General features: G+C 33.8%; 6 protein-coding genes across 7 annotated transcripts; 4 read left to right on the top strand and 2 right to left on the bottom strand.

The window, feature by feature from the left end:
- The first annotated feature begins 121 nt into the window (after positions 1 to 121).
- LOC126851397 (HEAT repeat-containing protein 3) lies at positions 122 to 2908 on the top strand. The gene is made up of 6 exons (XM_050595321.1): positions 122 to 502; positions 662 to 922; positions 1081 to 2012; positions 2099 to 2381; positions 2445 to 2618; positions 2697 to 2908. The coding sequence occupies exons 1-6, from the start codon at positions 365 to 367 to the stop codon at positions 2817 to 2819; spliced, it is 1911 nt and encodes a 636-aa protein (XP_050451278.1). The 5' UTR covers positions 122 to 364; the 3' UTR covers positions 2820 to 2908.
- Position 2909: 1 nt separating this feature from the next.
- On the bottom strand, positions 2910 to 13106 carry LOC126851394 (uncharacterized). 2 transcript variants are annotated; one of them, XM_050595314.1, is made up of 7 exons: positions 12885 to 13106; positions 7569 to 7900; positions 6120 to 6187; positions 5453 to 5708; positions 5050 to 5169; positions 4582 to 4861; positions 2910 to 4510 (listed from the first exon to the last, which is right to left on the bottom strand). In XM_050595314.1, the coding sequence occupies exons 2-7, from the start codon at positions 7772 to 7774 to the stop codon at positions 3452 to 3454; spliced, it is 1989 nt and encodes a 662-aa protein (XP_050451271.1). In that variant the 5' UTR covers positions 7775 to 7900; positions 12885 to 13106; the 3' UTR covers positions 2910 to 3451. The 2 variants fall into 2 exon arrangements, with proteins under 2 accessions (XP_050451271.1, XP_050451272.1); XM_050595315.1 differs by lacking the exons at positions 6120 to 6187; positions 12885 to 13106 and having other exon boundaries at positions 7569 to 7842.
- A 3202-nt stretch (positions 13107 to 16308) lies between these two features.
- Positions 16309 to 18107, top strand: LOC126851623 (dynein heavy chain-like protein 2). The gene is made up of 5 exons (XM_050595773.1): positions 16309 to 16619; positions 16850 to 17120; positions 17658 to 17735; positions 17829 to 17918; positions 18012 to 18107. Exons 1-5 carry the CDS (start codon positions 16309 to 16311, stop codon positions 18105 to 18107), a joined length of 846 nt encoding a protein of 281 aa, XP_050451730.1.
- A 797-nt stretch (positions 18108 to 18904) lies between these two features.
- LOC126851384 (solute carrier family 12 member 9) lies at positions 18905 to 23650 on the top strand. The gene is made up of 10 exons (XM_050595302.1): positions 18905 to 19215; positions 19439 to 19716; positions 19795 to 19929; positions 20190 to 20527; positions 20629 to 20842; positions 20903 to 21172; positions 21260 to 21467; positions 21546 to 22334; positions 22411 to 22833; positions 22919 to 23650. The coding sequence occupies exons 2-10, from the start codon at positions 19449 to 19451 to the stop codon at positions 23115 to 23117; spliced, it is 2844 nt and encodes a 947-aa protein (XP_050451259.1). The 5' UTR covers positions 18905 to 19215; positions 19439 to 19448; the 3' UTR covers positions 23118 to 23650.
- A 110-nt stretch (positions 23651 to 23760) lies between these two features.
- On the top strand, positions 23761 to 25695 carry LOC126851416 (enoyl-[acyl-carrier-protein] reductase, mitochondrial-like). The gene is made up of 5 exons (XM_050595362.1): positions 23761 to 24198; positions 24286 to 24522; positions 24595 to 24816; positions 24912 to 25142; positions 25220 to 25695. Exons 1-5 carry the CDS (start codon positions 23995 to 23997, stop codon positions 25448 to 25450), a joined length of 1125 nt encoding a protein of 374 aa, XP_050451319.1. The 5' UTR covers positions 23761 to 23994; the 3' UTR covers positions 25451 to 25695.
- A 1-nt stretch (position 25696) lies between these two features.
- On the bottom strand, positions 25697 to 27710 carry LOC126851413 (protein OSCP1). The gene is made up of 4 exons (XM_050595360.1): positions 27316 to 27710; positions 26497 to 26816; positions 26142 to 26419; positions 25697 to 26070 (listed from the first exon to the last, which is right to left on the bottom strand). Exons 1-4 carry the CDS (start codon positions 27620 to 27622, stop codon positions 25707 to 25709), a joined length of 1269 nt encoding a protein of 422 aa, XP_050451317.1. The 5' UTR covers positions 27623 to 27710; the 3' UTR covers positions 25697 to 25706.
- Positions 27711 to 27852: the final 142 nt, after the last annotated feature.

Genomic DNA, 27852 nt, shown 5'->3' with positions numbered 1-27852 from the left:
AATTAAACTAATTTAGAAATTAATTAGAGAAACTCTTAAATTATTTTAAGAGCTATATACATGTGCCTTATGAATCAACAGTCATGATCCATAAGTTAACTAGATGCGACTTATCATGACTTTTATTCGATCCGAAAGTACATATATCAAAGAGATCTTTCTCTCTGCTTTTCTTCATATTGTGACCCATTGTCAAATTGGAGAATAGTCCTGATTGGCGGTATTTGCGGATCTGTCTGATGGATCGAAGAACTAGTGCGACTGCGCTGATGAGCGTGAACATCCACGATCCATGTGCATGTCTAACCTGTACATTCTAAGTATATTTTATTGTCTTCAGTATATTTTGAATTAATTTTTTGCAATGGGGAAGCAAAAGCGACAGCGACATAAGTCTCACAAGGAAAATCCTACTGGATTACCCTCCGTCAAAGAGTTCGAATTGAATGAGGAATTTATGGAGGGTGCCAGGGAAAAGGTTTTGCAGAATGCTTATGGAGATGTAAGCATATGTGAAATTTCATCAATATATTATGTATATTATCATCTAACAAAAGCTTGAGTCAATAAAACTAAGAAATAATATATTAATTAAGCAGAGTTTTTTTTTTCTTTGATCTTTTCAATATTTCTTTTATTATTTCTTTTTTCTTATATATAGGTTCAATCGTGTCATCTTGAGGAGAAGTTGTCTGCTTTGCAAATATTGGCATCAATGTCATGCGATTCCTCTATGGCCAAGCAGATTGCTAAGGATGGAATAGCAAAAATAATTGGACCACTATTGATGGATCATAATGCTGCTATACGAGCTAATACTGCACAAACTTTGAGGGATATTGCTGAAAATGGTGGAGAAGATGCATATACTGATTTAATTAAGGATGACATTATGACTCCACTGATTGCATTATTGAAAGAGGTATAAGACACATCAATAATTAATATATATATATATATATATATATATATATATATATATAAACATATATCTTAATATATATAAAATTTAATATGAATCAAAATTATTATAATAATATGCAATAGTATTTTAGACTCAAACAAAATCTTTATCTATAGTATTCAGATTGGGAACCAAAAAAAACAGGAGATGAGAAAGAGACATTTGTTCAAGCAGTTGATTTGTTGCGAATATTATGTGCAAATAATGAGAGTGCACTCAAATGTGTTAATGATGAGGATTTAGCATTGCTCTTAACCAAGTTTTTAGATATTAATATTTATGGAATGGAAATTGTTACAATTACTATACAATGCATGATATGTCTATCGGATGAGAATGACACTGCCATTAAGAAAATCAAAGAGATTGAATCAATTTTATTCAATCTGCTGGACTTGAAAACGGACGATGAAAAAACTGCTTCCAAAGTACTAGCCCTAAGAACTTGTGTAGCTAATCTATTAATTAATATAAATAATTATGCAGATAGTAATCAGATACATGTATTTTGCAAAGTGTTATCAGTACTTTCTGAAGTACTTGCTGTTGATCATAGACAAGCGCTATCTTGCTTAACATCTATTTTACCTCATGAAAATAACGCTGTCTCAAACGATAAAAGAAAAAAGATATATGAAAGTAAAAAGATGTTGGAGTTGCAAGAACAAGCCTTGCAGATTTTAGCAAATTTATGCTATGAAGACGAAGACAGTGAAATCGATTCTGACATTGATACTTCTGAGATAATGGAGATAGTAGAGTCTGAATGTTTGGACGATGATTCTATGGATGACAATTTGAAAATGACGTCGACGTTTCCAGTAGAGCTAGTTGAAATTGTAAACAATGGTAACTTAATCGATAAAATTTGGGATAAGACTGTCCTCATAGTAGATAAAGATGTGCAGGAAATACTGAATCAAACCGCGGAAGGTAAAGATATAGTGAAACAGAGTCATGATATTCGATGTGCAGCTTATTTATGTCTAAACAATTTATTACCCAACATAGAAATTGAAGTTTTTGGTGGCGTTGATAATTTGTACAGGTAAATTACCTCCGAATTCTTTGAGCGCTAAATGATGTTACTTTTCTATTACATATTTATAACAATTTTCATTTTATTTGCTGCAGAAAATGGCTGGAAATCGGGACGGTTATATTTAAAGACGTTACTTCGAATGATATAGAACTTTTGGAAGCAGCTACTGCCGCCATGAGAGCCATTCTTCAACAGTTGGCCGAGGTGCGGGCAAACGTCTTTAAACAGTTAACCATTGACGACGTTCAGCCGATGTTAAACGGCGCACGTCAATGTTCCAACGTGAGTGTCCGAGTTAATTTGATAAGGATGCTCTGCAATTTGGTACAGATCCTGATGAATAATAAAAACTCTGAGGATCACGAAATGATAAAGGTAATTATTATCGTTTTTCTGTCCAATTAAAATATTCTTATAATAATCGTTTGTTGTCGACAGTTTATTTCCACGTTCTTATTGAACATCTGTACAACGGAGACTCAAGCGTGGGTTATGGCGGAATCTATAGACGCACTTATGGACATATATGCAGAGGATGAGACCGATTGTTTAGCAGCAGAAATCGAATTGGTGCCAAAACTGCTATCTTTAATACCACATTTTAAAAGCAAAGTAAATATATTGTTTCGTAAATATATTTCCTAGAGTAATACATACAAATGTACTATCATTATAATTTCTGATTTACAGGTGCGACAACAGAAAAAACAGTTAAAAGACAGCATGTCAGTAGTATCGACTGTAAATGCAAACTTAACAAGGTTTATAAAATATAAACAGAAGCAAATAAGAAATCTTAGGCAAAAGAGTTGAACAAAACTGTTAAATGATTATTTAACGAAAAATGAACTATATAGATCATGAGATTGGAGATATTTTTACAATAAATAATTTATAAAGCACTTCTTCAAAGAAATGAGTATATATGTGTATTTTTCCCTTTTTCCAGTTTTGCACTCTTATAGATTTATTTTAAACTATTGCTCAGTATTGCGTTTTTATAATAGACTCAAAGATTATATTTCTTATCACAGGATAGGATTTCAGTTTTATTTCTATGATAGGAGGCTTAGGTTTTATTTCTCATATCAATAAATAATGAAAATTATATTTAAATTATTTCCGGATGTATATATCGCAATGTCTCGGAAACGAAATATCACTATAATCATATAGCGTGAAATGCTAGAATTCTGTAGCGAATTCTATCGCAGAAAGATATGCCTCGTTAGTATGAAATCATCTAAACAAGGAAACGTCATGTGTCAAAATGTCTAAAGCGAAGACACGTAATATGTGTATAGCCTTCGAGTGATAACCCGTCTGTAATAGAGATTATCTCATTGTATCGAAGTTTACAGCTAAAGACAATTATACACTTGCGCGTAAAAATCACGGTAGGATTTCACTGGTAAATCCGAAGTCATAGACGAAATTTCAAAATTTCAAAAAGATCCTCTCTTACCACTATCTTCCGAACTCTTGTTTTCGTTCTTCGAAAGTGTGGAGTCGGACATGTTTCTTAGATTCAGCGAGCTATGCCTCCTAGGCTTTGGTATGGGATTTACTTCGTCTAAAAGTTCGGGTTTATGCCGGATTGGTTCGGAAATGTGTAGCTCGATTACTTTTACCGCGTCCCGGGGTGCCGCGACTGGTATTGGCGGATCAGTTAATCGAACCACATGAATATCTTTCTGTTCGCACGGTAGCTTTTTAAACTCTAATTTAATCGGACCGGACGGACTATCCACCATATTCTCGAAGAAGTGTCGGCGATTCGCCTGGATAGACAGTCGGGTACTCGTCACCTGGTCGTCGTGACACGCGTCATCAATCTTTTCTTGATCTTTGGATGCGTTCTTGTTCTCTAAAGCTTTAATTTGCTTCTCGAGCTTTTCGATCTCCTCCTTCACGGAAAAGCTGTCACTCCGCAATAACATGCTGGACAAATCTTTTTTTCTCAAACAGACCTCGTCACATTCTTGATCGACGTCCTTGATGATCTCGATATTCTCATGGGACGTTCTGTTGTACTCTATGTCTATGGGATCTTTTTCGACAGGATCCTCGGTAATTATATTCGATTGTTCCTTATCTGATTTCTCGTCTACCTTCGTCTCGAGTTTGATTTTCTCTGGTGTTCTAGCGGAATTACATGTTGATCTTTCCAAAAGATCCTTTTTCTCGTTCACTTCAAGCACACAACAATCCTTCAAAACTTCACAAGTTTCATCCTTTGAGGAGCTTTTCGCAATATTGTCGGATAATACATCCTCGACAGTTTTCGATAATAATTCGTCCTGTTTCTCTTCTTTTTGCGGCGATTTTTCGTTCAAGTTTTCGCAACTCTTCTTTGTCAATTCGTCGATGTTTTCCGTGGCTTTGATGATGTCAATAGGTTCGGTTATCTGTAGTTCGATTTTATTCGTCTCTGATGTAGATTCCGTTTTATTCGTCTCTGATATAGATTCCGTTTTATTCATCTCTGATCGACCGTTACTCTCCTATAAAAATATTATACAATTATTTCGATAAATTATATGATTTATTAAATATTCTATTTCTCCATATATACCAAAGAAATCTCCAATTGCTCTTTCCGTTTAGGCGGTTGCGGCGCTCTACGTTTTTTGCGTCCGTACGTGCTCGCCGTACTGGTAACAGATACGCAACTGTTGATGGACAAGTTCGATTTTCTCACAGCATCCTGGCTGAATCTTTTGAACACGTAATCTTCAGGCACGTTTTCATTCTCGTCCTTCAAGCTCACGTTACTAGATCGATTAGCCGGATCTTCCTCGAGGTCCGACGTGATTCCGTTCAACCTCTGTGATGATCTATTGCCAAACCTTCGCCTGAGCCAAAAAATTTTATCAATTATAGCAAAATTTTTAATTACAAATTATATCTTGTAACGAGGAGTTATTTTACTTTATAAGAAATTCAATTTTATTACTTGCAACTAATTCAATTTTAATACTTGCAACTAAAACATTGAATTATTACAAATGTAATAAGTGTTAATAAAAGCAAAGAATCTTACATTGGTGGAACCGGAGTTCTTTCCGATTTATCATGAAGATCACCGTTTTGCTTGGACTGCTTGTCTTTGAAGTCCAAAGGTGGTATCTTGTCTGTCGGCCTCGGGCTTACCTGTCCAAACCTAAACAGAATTATCGAATATAATTTTGACTTTAATGGAAATAATTTCAATGCAGCTCCCAAAATTGTATTTTTGTCACAGATTAATGACATTATATATATTATATACACATCATTTTAATTCCCATATAAAATTTTTAATCTACATGTCAACTTTTTAATCTTAAAATCCTAGAATCTTTGATTTTTTTTTTTAGATTCAGAATTTCTATTTGCTATATTTAATATTATATTAATCAATAAAAGAATCTCGAATAAGTGTCTTTAATTCTGCGAAATCTCACCTTCTGGCCGGTGGCTTCGGTGTGAGATCAACGCCCATAATAGACGTCGTGGTGTCTTGTGGATTTCCATCGTAGGTCTTGGCGGGATCCCCGTTCATTGTCAAATTCGAATTGTATCTGGAGGAATTATTATCGAGAGTGTATTTTCTCCTCCTCGTTAGAGTACCCAGGGCTTCATCGAATTCTTGCTGATCCTTGGAAAGACGCGATGGTACTATTGGTCTGTCGTAAGCCTCTCTCTTATATGTCGTCGAAACTGTAGCACGCGATAAGTTGCATTTTAATTTACATAGAAAATAAATCGATTACATAAATTTTGCGGCATAAACTTTTTTATTTTACACTTGCAATCTATAATTGAAGAGCTTATTTTTTACCAGATTATCTTAAATATATATAATATAAACGTGAAATTAAGAATAAAATATTAAACAATATATATAACATTAATTACATATATAAAATATATAATATTTATACATATATAAAGTGCTTTATTAAAAATACTTATTATATTTAATAATAAGACAATTTGGAAAATAATTTCTTCATTTATTATTAATGCAATCATATTACCGCATATTAATTAATATTTTAGTTTCCAGTTTAACTCATCTTTAGACAGAGTATATTTTACGAACGAGCGATTATAACTGGATAAACAAACCTGTTGTGATCGTCGACCGTTTTTCCATCGGTTCCGAAGATTCTTTACGCTTTCCAAACAATCCATTCCTAAAACACCGAAAATCGATATTGAACCGAATATTGGCATCAACTGTTCAGTATCGTTGTTTATTTTGGATTAATATATAATAAGACATTATGTCATTTAATTAGGAATGCTCTGATTCCTTCAGTAAGCGACAAATAATAATCGCGTTGGCTTCTTAACGGATTCACGCATTTACGCGCACGCGAAGATTATGAAATTGCGGGCCGCGTCGTTTGACACACTTTGTACATATATGTCGGAAAATTTATAATTAAACTAACACCAGTTACTGTTCACGTTCTAAAAATTTTAGCTAAAAATAATTGTGTTAAAGAATTTTTCATATCGAAATTTAATTAGCTATACGACATTACTTGCTGAGTTTAAAAATAATTATGAAAGTCATCGAAAAAACATCGTACCGGATATATACAACACCCATGACGTCCACAAACGTATTCTTATTTTATCCCTCGCGACACGTATGTGAGTCGAGTGTTTCGAGAAAATGCCGAGACACATATAATCGATTTATACGCGCGAAAGAAAAGAAAAAAAAAAGAACAAATTCCTTAAAACACGACGCACATGAGCGGCAATATCTTCCTATGCATTCGCAGTTGTTAAAGGCGTTGATTATATTCATCCTCATTCTCCGTTTAATGTCACTTCCACTTTGTCGACGATAATTTGAAGCGCATTTGTATTCGTCGCATTCCGCGTACTCTCCGACGTATTATAATTCAACTTTCGATTCGATGCTCACGACGCAGATTTTTCGATTTCTCGCACTTTTCCAGTCAATTCAAAATATTCTGATTGCCAATCAGACGAGAACTCTCGTTGTTTCTGATGAAAGTATTTTTATTCACGTGAATAATTGCAAGAGTATCCACTTACAAGAAATGACTTTCGGAAAAAATGTAGCACAACTTTCATACAAGATAATTATTTTTCATGGATAATTACTTTTCTCATCGTTTTCGAAAAAAGATAAATTCAATTCAAAATTTAAAAAATAAAAGAAAATTGAGTATGTTATATTTCGCGGTATCAAAATCAGCTCTTACGAGTGATTATATATTTCTTTGTATACTTTTTTCTGTAAAAATTATGAAGAAGAATTGCATGACCGAACGTGCAGGTCATTGGAATTTTAATGCATCACAGTCTACACGTGTCTTTTGGACATTCGCCAAGTAGCAGTGCTATCGATAATCTAAACCGCAAAAGCAAGTTCAAGTTCAATAAACCTGCGACGAAAATTTTGGAATATTCGTCAATTTTACGTGACTCGTATACATTACTGCTCCTCGTATGATTTTCACATCTACATATATCTTATAAATATATCGCGCAACAAGATACAGCTATAAAAATATTTATGTCAGATCATCTTACCAAGTAGATTTGATCGAGAAGCTATTCGACCTCTTCTTCCGGCTTCTGCCAAATGTCCAGAATTTATGTTTGGATTCCTTTGATGATTTGTCCTCGTGATACACTTGCGTCTGAGAATTTGTCGTATCATCATTAAACGGATTTAAATGTTCCGGATAATCGTAAATCGATACACTAGGTCGTCTGGGCCTCTGGGATGACGACATGATTCACCCGTCAAATTTCGATCGGTGTCTCGAGAGAGATGTTAGGTGAAACGTCGTGGGAGCCCTTCGTGCACAGGTCATCGATTTTTCGTTACAACTCCTCCCACAATCCTCGCAATCTGCAAACTAATTTCGCCGGATTAATCCAGATTGATCGGTCGGCTATTTATGCTGTGTTAAAATTTCGTGTAAGAATGTTCAAGTATCGGCGCGCGACATTAAAAAAGAAATATGCCTCCAAAGAAATTAAAATATAATTAAATGCAAACATTATATTATATATAAGTACAAATTTATCGCTAAAAATAATCGTATTTACATAATTTATTTTAATTATTAAATAAATATAATTAAAATAAATTAAATGACAATACAATTAACAGATAATAAAAATTTTCAAAGTCGACTAAATCGTATTGTCAAATGTTTACCCACATTGCTCTTTCATTAAATTGATGTATTACGTCATTAATTGTCGACACGTTCGTGATTAATTACTAAGCGAGCTATCAGCAGTTCGATCGTCAACGCTGAAAAGAGCGATTTGGAGCGATATAATTGTTGGACTTGCGTGCGTACGTTCGTCATTGTAACAATCGTTCAGTTCAAATTAAATGATCCGGAATGAAGCAAAACGGCCGATACTGCCGCAAGTCGATGATGAATTAATCCGGTGACAGTAAAAGGCCGTAAACATACACGCGTCACTCGCAACCAGGTTAACAAGATGTCTAATCGTCTGCTATATTACAATGCGCAGCTGTATGTCGTTTGCATAATATAACTGCTTGCAAGCTGTCTTTCTTATCCTTTTGATTACGTAGCGTGGTGGATCGACACTTTACTTCCATCCCCGTAATAACGTAATTTTTCGATTTTTACACGCAGGCTTTACAACAGAATTGACATTCTTGATTTAAAATTATCATATTTAAAATTAAGTATTGTTATTTTGATTCGCAAAGATTTTTATGATTTATAGATAGTTTGAGCGATTTATCTTTAAGAGATAAATTATATAGTCTCTAAATTATATAGAAATCTTTGTGAACCTTAAGGAGATAGTAGCGAGGATAGAAAGAACGAACAAACGCGCGCGTACTAAAATGCGGATCGGTGCGCGCAAATAATGCCTAACAAATGCAATTAGCTCAATTAGCTCGCCGCGTTTGCGCTTCGTTTTGTTCGTCTTACGCGCCGCGACTCGGAATTATTCGATCGTGCGTAACTTTCGAGAATGCGATTTGCGTATTCTATTCTATTCTGTTCTGCTACGACGGAAAATAAAACGCATTTGAAGGTCCTATGCTAATACCTGTCATATTGCTAATACACACGAGTCATTCACGAATATAGGATGTCAGAAAAAAATATGTAGGTATAAGATGTATATATTTTGCGAGATAAAAAAAATATAAAGATTAATCGATCTCTTTTATATAATTTTTATATCCTTTAATATAAAAATATTACTTATAATATTATGTATAAAAAAATATTGTAATAATTTTTTTACGAGACATACATACACTAACAATAAGTTTTTATTTATATTTCTTTTTTTAGTACCAAATAGATATATAGTATATACAATCTTCCACGTGCGTGTAATCTTTTTTATAAAAAAATTTTTATTTTGACGGAAGACAAATTTCGTTATAAAAGACACTCGATTTCCCAGTTGTTTTGGAATATGTTAACCCGAGTGAACTTTATATGGCATGCGATTGTCCAACAGTCATTTGAATCATTCCGCCCTGTAATTCGACGCGCGATTCAGTTACAGGATATTCCACACTGACCTTTTAACTCTAGATATTTTGCTCAATTTAGAATTCACATTTTCTTAACAGAAATATCGAGGAAGGTCATTATCTATCGCAGATCGTATATCAATGTTATTTTTACAGTATCTTCATAACATCTCTTGGTAAACAATTTTTTATAAATAACGCAATATATATGTATGAAAAAAAAATCATTTAAAACTTGACAAAGAGAAATAAAGTTTTACTATCCTGAGGTTTTGCACTTCTGAAATTCGATTCTCTGAAGAAGTTTCAAATTCTATGAATCTCTCGATTCGAGAAATATTGGTCGATAGAAATTTGATCTCAAAATCTATAGATAGAAAATGGCAAATAATAAATAATTTCGAGACACTCTGTATGCTTATGCGCTGATTATTAGACGTCAAGCACAATCGATCGATCCTCGATTATGACGTAACTGCTTGATGCACAAGTTTCGCAACTCGCGAGTGGCGCGCGATCGTTGGAAAAAGATCTCCTTGTGTATCGAATTAACACGCGTCGCGTTTCTCTTCCCCGTCGCTCATACAGCTCAACAATGCACCACGTGGCAAGTATCATTTGCGAGAAGCGACCGGAGCGTGTCGTAACGAGCATAATGAGAAGGCATACTAAATATACTCGGGCGTGACAAGTATATACTAATTCCTTACGCGAGAAATAGGTAAGTAACTGTCGTCTGTCTCGCCTCGTTATTTTCCGAATAATCTCTCAACGCGATCATAATTCTCCTTACATTCCGCTGATTGCGAGCTTCGAAAAGTCCTTTCGGAAGATCCGTCGCCGTGCAAAGTCAATCGCGCGCGGGGAGGGGAGGGGATTTAATCTAATCTTTCCCTCTCGTTGTTGACGAGAGAAGTATTTCGCTGGCATAGCAAGTGCCCTCGCACTTTATTTAATCGCTACACTTCACGATGACGCGAAATCGATCGCTGATTTCGATGAAAAGAGGTATCTCTTTTTACCCGCGTGCATCTGGGATACCGCAAAATCGTGTCTCTCCCTCTCCTCTCATGAGATTGCTAAAGTAAATAGATAACAACAAAACGTTTCTGATATTTTCTATATATATGGGCAACCGCGAGATAATTTCTCGTGTTTTGCATTTGAGTTTACGTGGCGGTAAATCGTCATTGAAAGTCGGATTGAATATAATATAATATAATTCATAAGCAATCGTTACCACATTTAATTGCCAGCTGTGTATAATTTAAACAAGCGCTATACGGCGATATATCTAATTTTAACCGCAATGATTCATTGTACCATGCGACTGAACTTGTGGACAATGCAACTTATCTTATTTTCATCGGGTCTTCCGACGCGTTGGAATGCAAAGTGATTAAAAATCCCGAGAAATAAACAAAATAATTAAAAATAAGTATAAATAAATAAAGGATATATCTAATGAATCTTCCTCGATCTTACTTATCTTCTTCCTATATTTTTCCGAGATTCAGAAACAGAAAGAAAGAGAGAAAAAAGCTGAATTCATATAGTATAAAACTATAAAAATTAAAATATAACAAAAATATATACATTTTAAAGAAAGTATGCAGTGATATCATCACCACAGACATCGAATAGAGAAGGAGAAAGAGAGAGAGAGCATAATAAAATTTTTACGTTTATAAAAAAGTCTCAATACAATTAAATCAACTCCCCATGAATATACAAAAAAAAAGTATTGACGCATCACGCAAAGCAAAGTTGAAAGTCAATTCGATTAAGGATACGTGAAAAGCCTTTGTTAAAAGTAGGAAACTTGATAATCGGGCCTCGTGCGTGAAAACGCAACAATTTTCTGGCTTCGATCCAGAATCGCGTCCGCTCTATTTCACCGGCGATATATTTTTGGATCTCGGAAAATATTTAACAGTGTTATGTCGTGTGTACCATGATGATTCTTCTCCAGGATATCGCGGTTCTCTTTCTTTCAGAGAGAAATTTTTCAGTTCATTTCGACGAAGAAATTAACGGTAATCTCAATGTGCTAGAAAAAAAACTGTTTTCATCTTTATCTGATTTGATTCGAGAAACGAGTTTACAATCGAAGCTAAAAAGACAAATTTAAAAAAAAAAGGAAAAAAAAATGTTAACTGCATTTTCTATGAAATCGTGACTATCGTTAATGTGGTTCTTACTTTTTTCACTTTTCAAATATGCGATGCTGATATCGCCATTATAAAATATGCTTTTTTTATTTATAGTACAGATAGCGTAATCTCCGAATGACAGCATAATTTAGAAAAGAATCTTATTTTTTATCTCTCTCTCTCTCTCTCTCTCTCTCGCGCGCGCGCGCGCATGCATTAAGTAAAAATTTTTATCAATTCCGACAAATAGAAAACGCAAAAATAGAAGCAACTGTTAAACACTGCAGATATAATGCTACAATAATGACGCGCGTTTCATGTTTGGCCGTTATTAGAATAATTATTATCGATTGATGGCCTTTATTACAGTTTCCTAAAAAATCAGCCGTAAAATTCGCCGCCGCTTCGTAGATGCGACTTTCGATATGAGTGGTGAAGGAGAACGTACACGCGATTGCCGGTTCTTAAACTTCGGGGAGACTTCATTAAAGGAGACCGTTCGAAACGAGAATCATCCAAAAATAGAATCTGCAAGCCGCAATTTCGATCGCGGATGATCGCGATCGGAAAAATATTCGAAAATATAATTTCGCCGTTCCGGAATGGATTCTATCGCATGTGTGGATAGATCTCTGTACGTATATAATAGTATATTTGTAGTACATGTAAATCATTAATGATTTTATTACGGACAAAGCGGGCCAAGGTTTGGCAGCGCATTCGAAGAAAGTGTGGCGAATCGAATATCGTTTCGCTGTAATTATAAGACGAAAGAATTTATACACTTATATTTCGAGCCTTTACTATTATCTCATTGGTAATTTTTAGGTATGACGATAACAAGTGCTTTTGTAATGTTTTATACATCGTCGTAAGTGAGCTTATCGAGAACGTGCGGATTATGCTAATATTATACCCGCGATATGTATATATATATATATATATATATATAATTTTTTTTTTTTTCGATTCTCTCCCGTGTTTCTAATAAGATAACTTCAAATGCCGTCAACGTGTTCTGGCTTCGTTTTAAAAATTCGTTGAAAACTACAATTATACGCAATTGTATGCAAATGACACTTTACGTAGCAATTATCTACAAAGACACACAGTTTATTATGTCGAAAAGCTCGTACAAAGCGGTAAAAATTTGCGTTTCGATCTAGGTCCACGAGAAACTCGCTGCAAAGTCATTGTACTTACGTAAGTGCGTGTGTATCGCTATTGCCGTGACGTGTCAGACTGTGCGATCGTCAGACTCCCAAGACGTAGCTCGATCAAGCACAATGCACTTTCACGAAACCGATCACAGCCATATGAGAAATGCGCGACGAGGTAAAAATCAAAGTTCAATATGCGACATCGCGAGCGGAGGAGCGCGAACGTTGCGTAAAACGACCCTATCACTGTGAGTCACGCCGGCAGACTGAGGCCGGTCCGGCCGCGCCAACATTCGGCTACCATCGCGCCGTTTTCGGGCGTCTCCGGCCATCTTCGTACCGCGCGCAAATTTCGCGCCACGTCCGACGGCACGCGAGATTTGCCGAGCGCGCTCGATGCAGAAAATTTAAACTTCAAACGTTGCGTTTTTTATTCCTTAAAGTAGAGCTACGTTTGATTGATCATTCAGAACAAAAAAAAATTGTGTCTTTTGTCTTGAAATGCTATTCTACACCAAATTTTGGAACACAATCCAGAAATATGACATCGCATATAACTGCGTTTATTTATTCATATTTTTGTAATGTGTGTCTCTTGAATTAATTAAAATTTTGTACTAATTTTGTTACGCTAATCTATACAAAATTAAAATTTGATCGCGTTACTTGCTGATTTTTTTATATCGACTTAGGAATCAATAAACGAAATTAATGAACTTCAGTTAAAGTTGTTAATCAATATAAATTGAGAGATAAATGTAAAAAAGAGTTTACATAATATAAATGAAATTATTTGTGATTCGTGAATTTTGGATGATTTGTGGAAAAAATTCTGATATAAATAAAAAGCGTAATTAAAAATTATAATATTTTTCTACTAAACATTTGTTTAATAAATCGTAATGTTACAAACGCTGACTAATATTGATTGAATGCAAACCCGCACATTTCTAGGTGCAGGATGCATGTTTATCGCGTAGGTAGGCGTTAGTAGAACTAGCTTGGAGAGTTGCACAAGAAAAGTTGCAAGTAAAAGTGCAGACGTGCAAATTTTACATTGAGAAAACCTATTCTACACAAACTAAACCTTTGATCCGATAAAATATTTCTAAACATTATATTTTCAATTTCTAAGAATACTATATCTAATCTTAAATAATAGTTTTCAAATTTTATTAAATATGTCTGCGTGTTAAATTAATAGTGTTCGATAAAGAACATTCTGCGATAACACGGTTTCAAGACCGCAATACTATTTTATTCGTGTGACGTAATGCACATTTATGTATGTCGAATCGATAACGTATAGAAATGCGGAATTGTGCAAAAACTACGTCCAGAGTGAGCATTTTATCCTTTTTATTTCTCTCTATATATTCTTTTCACGCGTTTCACGGTTATCGCATGACATTAGCGAAATAAGTAGTGATCTCAACAAACGCGCTATCTGCATCGAGTATATTTCGATCGATGACATGTCGAATGAAACGTCACGACTATACATACGGCGATGGATGCATCACTATAATTCGCAAATTCGCAATCAATGATTCGTGTGTCTTATTTTGTTCTGCGGAAAATTCGTTCTGCGAGAATTGTTTATCCTACGCTATACCTCGATTCAATTGTACTGATTACATCATCAAACAGATAAGATAGCTCTTATCGTGCAATTTTATTCAGTAAAGTTTGTTAATATTCCCAGTAGGCGCCTAAGCCTTATTGAACTTGATAAAATCCAAGAGGGAAAAAAATGCGACAGGATTTCTTTGCATAGCATGGGGCGTGGAGCATTGATAATCCTGAAAAACATGCAAAATCAATCGGCTATAATAGATGTAACGTTGAACGTCCGTGTTTTAGCAGACCGCATTTGAGATAGTAAGGATCTGTGAATCTTTTGAAATCATTAGACTTTATTATCCCATAATCCGAGCATTGTACGCGAGTATAATGGAGCTCGCTTTCAAGACTAGCGGCGCAATGAGACTCTCTATTGAAAATAATTATGGGTTGATCCCGATGCAATTGATACGGAAAGTTCGCCGTATAAAATTCTTTCATCTCTTTGACGATCAGCCTAATGACATGACCTTGATGAAAAAAAAAAAAAGAAAATGTTACGCTTTTAAGATAAATATTTCATTAATTTGTGTCATAATGAAATATTTTCTATGTGCATTTATTATTAATTTCATGTCAGCAAAATTATTTATTTTTTTTTATGCCAAAAGAATTTTTTTATGTTTGCGCGCGTTATATAGTTTGTAATTTTCTTCTACTTATGAAGGACTAATCGTGGAAAATAAGATTTCCTTATCGCGCGCGCTTTTTTCAATCGAATTATCAAGTGTCGCGATGTGCTTTAATAGAGCAGCTTACGAAAGATGACCCGTTTTCATCTTGACTTGACTTAAATGCTCGGTAGATCAACAATGTTAAACTTCGTTATAAAATGCAGCCTCTGTTGTCACGTGAAAATTTTATGACTTTAATAATTTTAGCAATGTACAATACATGAAAGCTTGCTCAATTGATTAAAAACAACAGAAAACAAAGAATAGATTTTATACAAAAAAAAGAATCAAAGCTATTTCTACATGCAAAGTTATAAACAATTTTCTCGCAAATATACTTTTGGAAAAATGCTTACAAGAGATCGTTCAATAAATGTCAGTTTAAACTCGCGCAAATTATTCTCCCGCTTCAATGACATCTTAAGGAGATCTTTAATGTCTCCTTGCGACTCGTCAAGAATACTCTGCATTATTACATGTTCGAAATTAGTTGCTAAATATAAATTTTGTTATATATAAAGACGAAAATCGCGGTCATGTCCTAAATAGCGCGACAATGCGGAATTGTTAGTCTTAAGAGATTAGCGGCATTTGTCTAAACGAGGAACGGACGGGTGAATCTTTGCGCAAGAAATGCGTAAATTACAAAGACCGCGCGAAAACGCATCGGCATGGGCGCGCATTGCGCTAATTCTTATGTAACTGAAACGGTTTAGAAATTGTGGTTCGCTCGGTGCGTGAGTACGCGACTTCGTCGCGATGCGTATATGCACGCACGGTAAATGGCTCGGCAACTATGCAAATTTAAGTGCAGGATGATCCATCCGTTCGTTAAACGGGGCGAAGGTCTTCGTCGCATTAATCCACGCGAATTTTTTTTCGTCTTCGTATCGCGTAGAACGAAAAGTTGCAAAACAATCTCGATTAAAGCCGTAAATGAACTGCGCGGTAAACTTTGCCACATTCTGAAGATCCCAAATAAAAATTAAATCAAGTATTAGAAAGGTGATTGTAAAATACGAGAACAATTTTTATATCGCGAATTTTCATTTATGTCTCTGAACATTATCAGTGATTTCAATCAAACGCTACAAAATGCTGAAGTTAACAACTAAATAAAAAATTTATATATACATACTTCAGAATGTTGTAGAAAGAAACGTTAAAATAATGGAAATTAGTGATAACACAATTTCAGAAAATCAATCAGTGAAGAACATACAACAGGATGAAGAAAAATTGGCGGATGAAGAGTTGGAAGATGAAGAGTTGGAAGATGAAGAGTTAAATGAAGAACAGTTGGAGGAAAAATTAATAGAAGTAATAGAAGAAGAAGTGATTAAGGAAGTAAAAGAAATAGAGGAGAATAAAAAAGACGAGGGAATAGATGAGCGTATTGCGACATTTTTGCATGAGAAAGGTTTGAGTGAAAATCTTATCAAGACATTGATTAATGCTGGTCTTACGGATGAACATATCAGGTTAATTAAAATTGATAAATTGCAGAGCTATTTTTTGTGTATATTAATCAAAATTGTAATTTATATCCAAAATGTAAAAGAAATTATTTTTATACATTATATCAATAAAATATAAATAAATATTTAAAAAATAATATAAAGATGATGTTAAAAAATAAATCTATAAAAGATTCATTTTCCTTCCGCATATTCTTTCCTTAGTTTTATTTTATGTTTCTTTGTTTCCTTAGACTTTTAAAAGCTTTGAATCTAAACGATGATGACATCGACAGTTTGCGAGATTTATGGCGAACAAAGATCGAAGTTAGCAAAAACAGCGATTCTAGTAATTCCTCTACGTCCGACGATTTGTCATCCGATGAACGGTCACAAATATCACCAAATAGTATCTATCTAAAAAAAGTATTAAGCAAACCTTTGATTCAAGCTCTTTGCGAAATTGTGGCAAAGAAACCGACTGATCCCGTGGAGTATTTAGGTCATTGGTTACTTCATTTTAAGGTCAATCAATTTTAAAATACAAGATATAAATGAGAGCAAAAAAAAATGAAATTATATTAAATTTATGTATATAAGACAGATAAGGATAAAGATGAATATAACTTGTTTCCTGATGATGTTAAATTTAGTACGCGCAACATTAAAACTATTATAGTTTTAACTTTTATTTAAGTTCTTTTCAGTCCAAAGTTGATAACTAACTGAATAAATCTTCAGATCTTCTCGTATGTAATGCATAGAATCTCCACTTCTATTGTGCGTATTGTATATATACAATCTCCACTTTTATATTTATATTCTGCGCTTTTGTACCAATGAGTTATTATAAATAATGTTTTTTTTTTAATTTATTTATTACGTACTTTATGATATCATGTTTTGTGTGTCGCGAGAATAATATTCACTTTATTCAACAAATTTTTCCATGAAGGATAGATATATTTGTAATTCTAACAACTCATATTACGATTTCAACTCAGATAAAAATATTTCAATTTACAAAATGTTTTTTATATAAATAAGAAATATAAATTTTAGATTTGTGAGGAACAAATTATGCAACAAAAAGAACGTGAATTAGAACTTTTGATCAACAGAGAAAAATTTAAACTGGAAGTATGGGCAATATCTTATATCTTATATCTTTTATCGATTTTCCTAAGTCATATATATATTTCATATTTAAAAAATATTTACTTTGTACAATAGGAGATTGAAGATAAACAAAATCTTCCTGTCGAGCAACAACAAGGAAGTGAATTAGAACTTTTGATCGATAGAGAAAAATTGAAAATGGAAGTATGGGCAATATCTTACACATTCTATCAATTTTTTTAAGTCACATATATATTTAATATTTGATATTTAGAAAATATTTACTTTATACAATAGGAGATTGAAGGCGAAGATTTTTCTGTCGAGCAAAATGAAGAGGATGAAATATTCAGAGAGGATGAAAACAATGTCAATATTTATGACGATACGTGAATTGATTATAGTTCAATTTATATATATATATATATATATATATATATATATATAAGAAATAAAAATTAAAAAATTTTAAAAAAAGTTTCTGAAATAATTTTATATAACTATACATTTATATATAATTAATAAAAAATAATCATTCTTATCATGGGGAAAGGGGGAAGAGGAGAAAATGCAACTCTTTCTATTTTTATATAAGACGAAAAAGAAATCTGAAGATATTAAAGTAAAAAATTAAAATTAAAATTAAAATTAAAAATGTACTCACCAATAGCTGTGTTGTTTCTGTAGCTTCGTCTGCTCCATCGTATTCTGGAAACACACAAATCGATTGAAAGACGCAATTAATTAATCACAATCCACGATTCGACAAAGTGTTCGAACCTTTTCACTCTTTTTATTATATCTATATATGCGTACGCACGGTTACGATTCTATGTATATGAAAATTAGTTGTTTGTCACAATTAACGTTCTTTATCAATACATAGCGCTGGATTATTTTTAATACTGGATTCTCTCGATTACACTCGCTCAATTAAATTAATTTGAAATTTAATTTTGTCAGACACCGAATGATAATATAATTCGAATAGCGTTATATTTCTGAAAACTAATTAGATAAAGTTAGGTAATAATTTCTTTTAAAACGACGTACATCTCGCGCTCTCTAGCGGAAAACTTTTCGTATCAATTCGAGAATTAGCTGCGTGGCATGGGGAATTTTTTCTCACCCCAGTGTTATGTTTACTAACCAGAGATCACGTTTGATGCAATAGATCATCCTTCTTGAAAAAAATCGTTTATCAATGACGAAAAGAGATTTTTCAGCTGTGTGTACACTGGAAGTCATATATAAAGTTGGACAATTTCGCGTCGAATGCGTGGAGTATCGTGCACCTCATGCTCTATAATTCAGAAGTTTTCAACTTCAGATATGAAGACGTATACGACGGCAAATATACCGCGAGTTTATTAACCTCAAATCGAGATCGAGACGCAAGTTTGACATTAGAACGTTGGATGCTTAAAGTGTGACATCACATTTGATGTATGACTAATTCGATTATATGTCCTTTTATATTTTCTTACGCATGCAAATAAAGGTAAGTTATTTTCCTCTATTTCACTACCTATTTATAGTCGATATCACAAATTTAGTTTTGTTTATTCTGAAAATCTGTTTAACATTTACTATATGTAATTAACCGTTGCGCCAATTGTGTTGCATAATAAAAATTGCAACGTGTATATTTTTTTTATACATTAAAAAAATGATTTTTATTTGATTTTGTAAAACTATTAATTGTATTGAATTTATTTGTCTAGAGATTTTGAAATGATTGCGTCGGAAGTTGGCTCCACGAATGCGGATTCTGTGAACGTCAGGATTACAAGTGAAAAAGCTCCATTGATTCATGGTAGAGGTGTGTTTCAACGACTGAGTAATATTTTTAAGATTGGAAGAACAGCGCATACAGAGGGAGATGGCTATGTTGAATTTGGTAATCTTGGTATAGACGGCACTCGTACATTGGGAACCTTTGCTGGTGTATTTAGCCCAGTTACATTATCTATGTTCAGTGCCTTAGTTTTCATACGAATGGGTGAGCAATAATTTCTAAGAGTTTGACATTTTATGATATACAAGTATCTGTTAGCTACCACAGATAATTTTATTACAGGATATATTGTGGGCAATGCAGGATTACTCGTCACTCTAGTTCAATTTATTATAGCATATGGTATTTTGTTATTCACAGTCGCGTCTGTTTGTGCTATTTCAACAAATGGCGCCGTGGAGGGTGGTGGTGCTTATTGTATCCTTTTCTCATTGTGAACAGTAATGGCAGCTACATATTATTTATCTGGCAGCTATGTATTATTTATATAACCACGACTAACTTGACTAACTCGTTATTTTGAGATAGCTTATCAATAGATCAAGTTACATCTGCATATATTTGCCACGATATCATAATATGTAATTGAAAGAAATTCATCTATAAATTGGGATCTATAAAATTTTCTGGGAGCTAAATCTAAAAATAAGAATATTTTCCTATTAATTTTTTTTCAGTTATGATTAGTCGTACATTAGGGCCTGAATTTGGTGGTTCTATCGGCACCCTCTTTTTTATGGCCAATATAGTATCCAGTGCACTTTGCATTTCTGGATGTGCTGAGGGTTTGGTCGAAAATTTTGGTCCATCCGGTTATTTGAGCGGTAAAAGTGGGCTTATACCGGATGGTCGATGGTGGAGATTTTTGTATTGTTCCGTATTGAACACCGCTAATCTTGTAGTATGCCTTATCGGAGCCGCAATGTTTGCGAAAACCAGTGTTATAATTTTGGCGATTGTCTGCATTTGCCTAAGTAGCGTCTTTATTAGTTTCCTGACACAAGGCGCGATGGAGGTAAATATTCCACGATATACCTGAATAAAAAATATATTTTACATATTGTCATTTAATATTTTATTTGAGTTAAAATGAATATTTATGATACGCCCCTTCAGATACCAATACCAGATGCAAATACATTGGTACAAAATTTAACAGAACATGTAAATGGAAGTTACACAGGTCTACTATCTTCTACGCTTTCTAGCAATCTCTATTCGAATTATAGCGCCGATTATTCAAGCGGAGGCACTATCACAAACTTTGCGAGTGTATTTGGTGTATTGTTTAGTGGTGTAACTGGAATAATGGCCGGAGCCAATATGAGCGGTAAATAAAATTATTCATTTATGTCTGACATAATTAACTTATCTGTTCAACGATTAACAGGTGAACTGAAAAATCCTGGGCGGAATATTCCCCGTGGAACATTATCCGCGGTATTATTTACATTTGTGTGCTATATTTTGCTATCTGTATTGACGGCCGCTACCACCAGCCGCTTTTTATTGCAAAATAACTTCATATACATGATGCCGATTAATATTTGGCCACCATTTGTCGCCGTCGGCATTCTCACAGCAACTTTTAGCGCTGGTTTAAGCAATCTGATAGGTTCCAGCAGAGTATTGGAAGCATTGGCCAAGGACAATGTATTTGGTAAATAATTAGTGGCAAAATATAAGAGAGAGTCTAATTCTTAAATATCTCAATTAAATATCTTTGTTTTATTTCTCGTATCTCTAGGTTCAGGATTAAATTTTATAATACAAGGTACTTGGCGTGGTAATCCGATAGCAGCAGTATTAACTTCGTGGGTTTTGGTACAGACGATTTTACTCATCGGTTCATTAAATACTATCGCTCAAATTAATTCGGTACTGTTTTTGTTAAGTTATCTCGCTACTAATCTTGCGTGTCTTGGACTGGAACTCGCTAGTGCACCAAATTTTAGGTATTCTATTTATATATTTTTTTAAATATACAATTATATATAATTTGCATCTCACGAATGCCTAAATCTTTCTTGCAGACCAACATTTAATTACTTTACATGGTATACGGCAACTATAGGTCTACTCGGGACGCTGATAATGATGTTTGTAATCAACAGCATTTACGCTTCCAGCAGTATAATATTATGCTTAATCTTGATCATTGTACTGCATTTATTCTCGCCGAGTAAAAATGCTCCGTGGGGCAGCATATCTCAAGCGTTGATATTTCATCAAGTCCGAAAATATTTGTTGATGTTGGACTCGCGCAAGGATCACGTCAAATTCTGGCGTCCGCAGATGCTACTGATGGTCGCGTCCCCGCGCTCCGCTTGTCCTCTCATCGATTTTGTGAATGATTTGAAAAAAGGGGGACTCTACGTTATCGGACACGTGAAGGTTGGCGAATTTGCTGGTCAGAATAGTGATCCTACGATAGATGAATATCCGCACTGGCTAAGTTTAGTTGACCACATGAGAGTTAAGGCCTTCGTCGAATTAACAGTGACGAAAACAGTGCGCGAAGGCATGCAACATTTAATAAGACTGTCCGGAATGGGCGCGATGAAACCAAACACGATCGTTCTTGGTTTTTATGACGAAGAAACGCCAAGGAACTTTTTCCTCGATTCTCAATATGCGACGACGATATTTGAAAATACCATGACGCTTCCGAATAACGCTATATTCCCTCTGAGACAAGCAACGAGTGAAAAGAATCTGGATCCGATCCAATATGTCGGTATGTGCTCGGATATTCTGAGAATGAAGAAAAATTTGTGTCTATGTAGGAACTTTCATCTGTTAAATAAAGCACAATTAACAAAGTGAGTACAAATTTCTCATAACAAAATATTTGTTTCCGCGTAATTGTTGCGTAATCATATATATGTCTGTTTTCAGAAATTCAAATCTGAAATACATAGACGTGTGGCCGGTTAATTTCTTTCAACCGACCGATCAAGATCCATTCGACACAACATCGTTATTCATGCTTCAGCTCGCGTGCATTATTAACATGGTATCTAATTGGAAGAACTTGCATCTCAGAGTGTTCCATTGTGAAATCGCGGATGGCAGCGGAAGCTTAAATATCTCGGATTCCTGCAATTCAATGAATGAACATCCGAGAATCTCGAACGAGCATAGAATACGGAAATCGTTAAATTTGCTACGAATTTCTGCGTCAATTAAAAGGATTCCGGAATGGGGAGAGCAAGTTCGAGGATTAAAGGGCAGATCTCTGCTGGAATCAAAAAATCAATATGAATCAAGTACCGAGACCAATAGTGCTTTGAGTAATATGTCCCGAGCTTATATATTGGGGTAAACATCATAATTTTTTGAATACATTTTTTTCTCGTTGTTGACTACAATAATTTCTCTTACTTTTTTTCCTTTGGTTTTTTAGCGTTAATCAACTGATAAGACAACATTCCTCTCAAACTGCAACGACATTTATTTATCTGCCTGCACCACCAGCTTCGAGCACCTGGGACGAGGATGACATTTATCGACAGTATCTGCAGTTATTGACGGAATTGACTGTGGATTTACCGCCGACAGTTTTAGTGCACGGTGTTAGCGCTGTCACATCAACTACCTTATAACAAAAATAAATACGAATAGACAATTTTTAAAATCTTGATTGGTAAAGAAAGAAGACATACAAGAGAACTAAATTATATAATTATATTAAATTATAATTTCTCTTGATTATTAATTTGAGAATATTATATATATATCAAATGCACAAAAAGAAATTGAAGATAATTATAATTTATTATATTTCTTATTATTATATTAATTAATTTGATAATTATTTTACAATATATATAGTAGAATTGTGAAGCAATAACTATTGGATTTTAGATTAGATAATGTTATTTGAAAACAAGTTTAATATCTTAAGTACTAAAATTTATTACTGTGATAACAAATGTATTATATAAGAGATTTTTCAGAAACAAATATTTTTTAACAGTAAACGATTCTAAAACAATGTAAATATATAAAATATCTTAATATATTTCCACATATATATTTCTCACTGTTTTATATATATACCATATTTCATATTTTAGCATAAGTATTATTTAAAAATAACGGCAAAAAGATTTAAATAAAAATTTATTAAAAATAATGTTGGAATTTATTTATTAAAGGTCTAAAAAAAAATTTATCTAATCAAAGGATTTAACTATTTTTTCTTTTTTCCGCCTAATAATTCGCTAGACGCTAGCTCGCTAGCAAGAACGCGTGACGCATGACAACATTGACAACTGATTTACAGCTTCTCTCCCCTCTGTAACAAGAGAGGATTAATTTAATATTTAAAACATATTTAAGTTTAGATTGTCAAGAAAATGTTGAATTTTTGAAAGTTATTTTCGCATTTCGCAATCTATTGACGATTGCTACAGTGATTTGTAATTATCTTATCAATGCTCTTAATATTATCAAACATCAAGAGCGTGATTCATCAACATGGTTATGTGGTTTGGAGGCAAGCTGACTTTGTCTATTTCGCTGACTTCACGATTAATCAAAAGCAGATTAATGAGCATTCGAGAAATGAGTGCTGCAACTAACGCTGATTGTGTAAAATCTTTATTGTATAAGGAATACGGCGATCCCGTCGAAGTTCTTCAAGTAACCACTCAAACGGTAGAACAACCAGCGAGCGATCAAGTAAATATTATTATTTTAATTCTGTTAGCTTTTTTGTTTATTATTTTCTAATTGTTGTATAATTTAATTGTCTTTTTCACGATAAAGGTATCCATAAAATGGCTACTAGCCCCAGTGAATCCAGCTGATATAAACACAATACAAGGAAAATATCCTAGCAAACCTCCATTACCAGCAATACCAGGAAATGAAGGAGTCGGAGAGATAGTAGCAGTTGGTTCCAATGTGCAAACCTTGCACATTGGAGATAAGGTGGTACCAAATGGCCCTAATTTTGGAACATGGAGAACGCTAGCTAATTATAATTTTAAGGATGTTATGAAGGTGCGTGTACTATTATTACAACACCTTTGTGGCATATTATATTTGCCGCTTGCATTATTTCTGATTTTACAGATGCCAAGTGGTGTTGATCTAATTGTAGCCAGTATGATGAATGTAAATCCATGTACGGCATATAGAATGCTGAAAGATTATGTTTCGCTGAAGCCTGGAGATACTGTGATACAAAATGGTGGTAATTCTGCAGTTGGTCAATTTGTCATTCAATTATGTAAAGTATGGAATTACAAGTCTGTCAGTGTTGTTAGAGACAGGCCAAATATACAGGAATTGAAGGTACAATATTATAATTATAATCTTTCTACAATATTATATTAAATATAATATACACAATAATATTACATTATGCACATAATATTAATTCTATTCAGAATCAACTGAAAAGCATAGGAGCGGATGAAGTTTTGACCGAAGATGAAGTTCGGAATACACAACTATTCAAAAGTAAAAAGTTACCTGCACCCAAATTAGCTCTCAACTGTATCGGTGGGAAAAGTGCGCACGAAGTGCTGAAACATCTCGCTCAAGATGGTATTATGGTGACTTATGGAGGCATGTCTCGGGAGCCATTGACCATACCAATATCTGCACTTATTTTTAAAGTAATAAAAAACTATCTAGAAAATTATAAACATTGCAAAAGATATAAAAGTATAATTCGTACCACATATACTTGCAGAATATATCATTTAAAGGATTTTGGATGACAGCCTGGACAAACGCAAATATGGAATGCCAGGAAAGAGAAAATATGTTCAAGAATTTAGCAACTCTCTTTGCAGAGAAGAAATTACAACCGCCACCACATAAATTGATTCCCTTCTACGAGTATCAAGAAGCTATCGTTAAGGCGGTCAGTATCGACGGTCGGATGGGCGTTAAATACATTTTAGATTTAACGAAATCTTAAAATCTTTTTATGTATTTGTATATATAGAATTTGTTTTTTCTATTCTCTCAGAACTTGCATCAATGCATTTAAAATCATTACAATATTGTGTAATGTATGCATGCTGTTTTGTACAATTCATGTAAAACGACCCACTTTTTGTCAAATAAGAGAATGTAAAGAAATGTTTATTTTTAGCAAAAATATCGCGAAGTGTAATAAGTATGTGGGAAAAATATAGAAGAAATAACTGCGGTTGCAAATTTCATCAGTCAAATCATTCGATCTCGTCGAGGAGATCGAGCAAATCCATGCTGCGTTTCAAAGTTTCCTGTTCGTCTTCGAAAAAATCCGCGTATACATTGTCCAGTTTGGCTTTATAATCCTCGTTCAATTTTGGCTTCTCGTTTTCTGCATTGTTTCGTTTAGTGTTGTTTCCTTCAGCATCGATTTTTTTATTCGTGTTATTTACATTCTCTTCGTCCACATTTGACAGTAGATTAAGTGTGAATGGTCTCTCATAATTGGTTTCTTCGGTTCCTAGCTGAATAGCTAGCATACCTAATTCCGCTTTCGCACCACAATCTTTCAAGAACTGTTGATTGTCTTGCCTTCCTGTTACACCATATGTCGGTAAATATCTAATGCAAAACAAGATAATTATAATTGGCACAATGCTACAGAATTGAATACTGGATACTCTTCGTCTTACATGTTTTTGCCTAATAATGTTTTTCTGTCACCGAAAGTATCAAAAGATCCGCCACAGCACATTTCAGGGCTCACGTCTTTCATCTTCATGGTTCCCAGAGTATTCCTGTGCTCTACATATCTCTCATTATACCCATGAGGTGTAAGATTAAAGCTGGCGTCCTCATTCTGTAGACCACGTCGCAGGAGAATCGAGACTCGTACATGATACGATTCCAATTCCTTTAGACAACTTTCCCGTGCTCTCCAGACCTCTTCGAAAGTCAGACAGCCATAGAACTACTCGTTAAAGAAGAGATGAATTAGTTAATTGTTGGTTCTCTGTATATCCCGTTAAAATGAGATGTTATACTCACGTCAACGACCATCTCTTGCACCAGGGTGACGCACTTTTGCGCATTCGCATCGCTGACCATATTGCGTATCCCGTCTATGTGGTTCAGAATAATGAGAATGACCTCCCTTGGTCCAGTGGCTGCCTTTAATTGATATTTGACCATCATAATCATCAGATCGAATAGTTTGTCCATACTATTTCTATCTAGCTTCATGATGGATGAGAGAACAACATTCTCCAAGGTGGTGCGCAAGTGTGATACACCGATCATTGGTGACTCCACGAATATCGACGACAATATCTTAGGATTGAGTAAAGCAGCAGTTACATCGTCCAATACTATAATTAATTTAACGTTTTGATGAAACATTAATATTTATGATTCTTTATCTTCCTAAATTTTTAATGTTGCTACATTACATTACATTAAAATGATAGAGCATATAAAATTATTAAATAAATATTCATCAAACTTAACATTAAGATTTTCCTAAGGAATAATAATACATATAAACATTTTTATTATAATGTTTTAACTTTTAAAAGTTAATTATAATAAATAAAAAGAGATAGTAATAAATCTTAGCAAGATTTTAATTTTACATACTTATTTTAAAATATTTAAAGTTAAAATTCGATATACAAATAAATACATATGAGATACAGTTGCGAAAAATTTTTATAAGATCATCATAAAAAATCATAAATAAATTATCACTACCTTAACAACACACATGTGTAGAGAACATAAATTATTTAAGCATAATTATTTAAGTATATGTGCAAATAAAGTATTTATGAGATATTTTCGAAATATTTTAAGCATGCTCATTCTCGCCTTGTATTGTTTTGTCAGCGTCGATTTTTTGCGCCTTCAGTCTCTGTCGCAAAATGTATAGCATTTCACCGCCCATATTTAAATATAGGATAGGTGTGGAATGCAAAGACATTTTTTTTTTATGTAGGAGCGTGATTTTTCTTCGACGATTGTTGTCAAGACGAGGATAAGTACATGGGGCAAGTACACGTACTAAAAAGCGAATTGCGTCGTCTTGACGACGTAAACGTACATAATGCTTCATATTGTTGCGATCGGTACCGAGACTGCGCGAAAAAATTCGCGTGTGAATTCGCAAGATTACCATTAATAGGATTTATCTTTCTTTTCGTACCTGATATCGTTATTCTTTCATTTTTTAATTTCGCGATAAGAGATGGATATTAATAAAGATAATTTTGTGAAAAACTATTTTCAATTATTCTTTAAGAGTTTCATTTCATTATTGTTTTTTTTTACTCTTTACAATGATATATTTTTTTATTCTTATTTATATAAATTAAATTTTCTGCGTCATGTATTTAAATATAATTAAAA

The sequence above is a fragment of the Cataglyphis hispanica genome, chromosome 8, assembly GCF_021464435.1.
Source record: "Cataglyphis hispanica isolate Lineage 1 chromosome 8, ULB_Chis1_1.0, whole genome shotgun sequence".
Lineage (NCBI taxonomy): Eukaryota > Metazoa > Arthropoda > Insecta > Hymenoptera > Formicidae > Cataglyphis > Cataglyphis hispanica.
The sequence above is the reverse complement of the archived record's forward strand: the minus strand, read 5'-3'. Positions and strand labels throughout refer to the sequence as shown.

Bases quoted from the DNA above. Each gene is read 5' to 3' on its own strand.
- LOC126851397 (XM_050595321.1), top strand. From the start codon at position 365: ATGGGGAAGCAAAAGCGACAGCGACATAAGTCTCACAAGGAAAATCCT. The intron at 2,013-2,098 runs GTAAATTACCTC...TATTTGCTGCAG, and splicing joins GGCGTTGATAATTTGTACAG to AAAATGGCTGGAAATCGGGA. The intron at 2,619-2,696 runs GTAAATATATTG...TCTGATTTACAG, and splicing joins TACCACATTTTAAAAGCAAA to GTGCGACAACAGAAAAAACA.
- LOC126851394 (XM_050595314.1), bottom strand. From the start codon at position 7,774: ATGTCGTCATCCCAGAGGCCCAGACGACCTAGTGTATCGATTTACGAT. The intron at 5,170-5,452 runs GTGAGATTTCGC...AATTCTGTTTAG, and splicing joins CCGAAGCCACCGGCCAGAAG to GTTTGGACAGGTAAGCCCGA. The intron at 4,862-5,049 runs GTAAGATTCTTT...TTTTTGGCTCAG, and splicing joins AGAACTCCGGTTCCACCAAT to GCGAAGGTTTGGCAATAGAT.
- LOC126851623 (XM_050595773.1), top strand. From the start codon at position 16,309: ATGGAAATTAGTGATAACACAATTTCAGAAAATCAATCAGTGAAGAAC. The intron at 17,121-17,657 runs GTCAATCAATTT...TATAAATTTTAG, and splicing joins ATTGGTTACTTCATTTTAAG to ATTTGTGAGGAACAAATTAT. The intron at 17,919-18,011 runs GTATGGGCAATA...TTTATACAATAG, and splicing joins GAGAAAAATTGAAAATGGAA to GAGATTGAAGGCGAAGATTT.
- LOC126851384 (XM_050595302.1), top strand. From the start codon at position 19,449: ATGATTGCGTCGGAAGTTGGCTCCACGAATGCGGATTCTGTGAACGTC. The intron at 19,717-19,794 runs GTGAGCAATAAT...ATTTTATTACAG, and splicing joins CTTAGTTTTCATACGAATGG to GATATATTGTGGGCAATGCA. The intron at 20,843-20,902 runs GTAAATAAAATT...AACGATTAACAG, and splicing joins GGCCGGAGCCAATATGAGCG to GTGAACTGAAAAATCCTGGG.
- LOC126851416 (XM_050595362.1), top strand. From the start codon at position 23,995: ATGGTTATGTGGTTTGGAGGCAAGCTGACTTTGTCTATTTCGCTGACT. The intron at 24,199-24,285 runs GTAAATATTATT...TTCACGATAAAG, and splicing joins AACAACCAGCGAGCGATCAA to GTATCCATAAAATGGCTACT. The intron at 24,817-24,911 runs GTACAATATTAT...AATTCTATTCAG, and splicing joins CAAATATACAGGAATTGAAG to AATCAACTGAAAAGCATAGG.
- LOC126851413 (XM_050595360.1), bottom strand. From the start codon at position 27,622: ATGGTAATCTTGCGAATTCACACGCGAATTTTTTCGCGCAGTCTCGGT. The intron at 26,817-27,315 runs GCGAGAATGAGC...AATTAATTATAG, and splicing joins CGCTGACAAAACAATACAAG to TATTGGACGATGTAACTGCT. The intron at 26,420-26,496 runs GTGAGTATAACA...TTTAACGAGTAG, and splicing joins TGCAAGAGATGGTCGTTGAC to TTCTATGGCTGTCTGACTTT.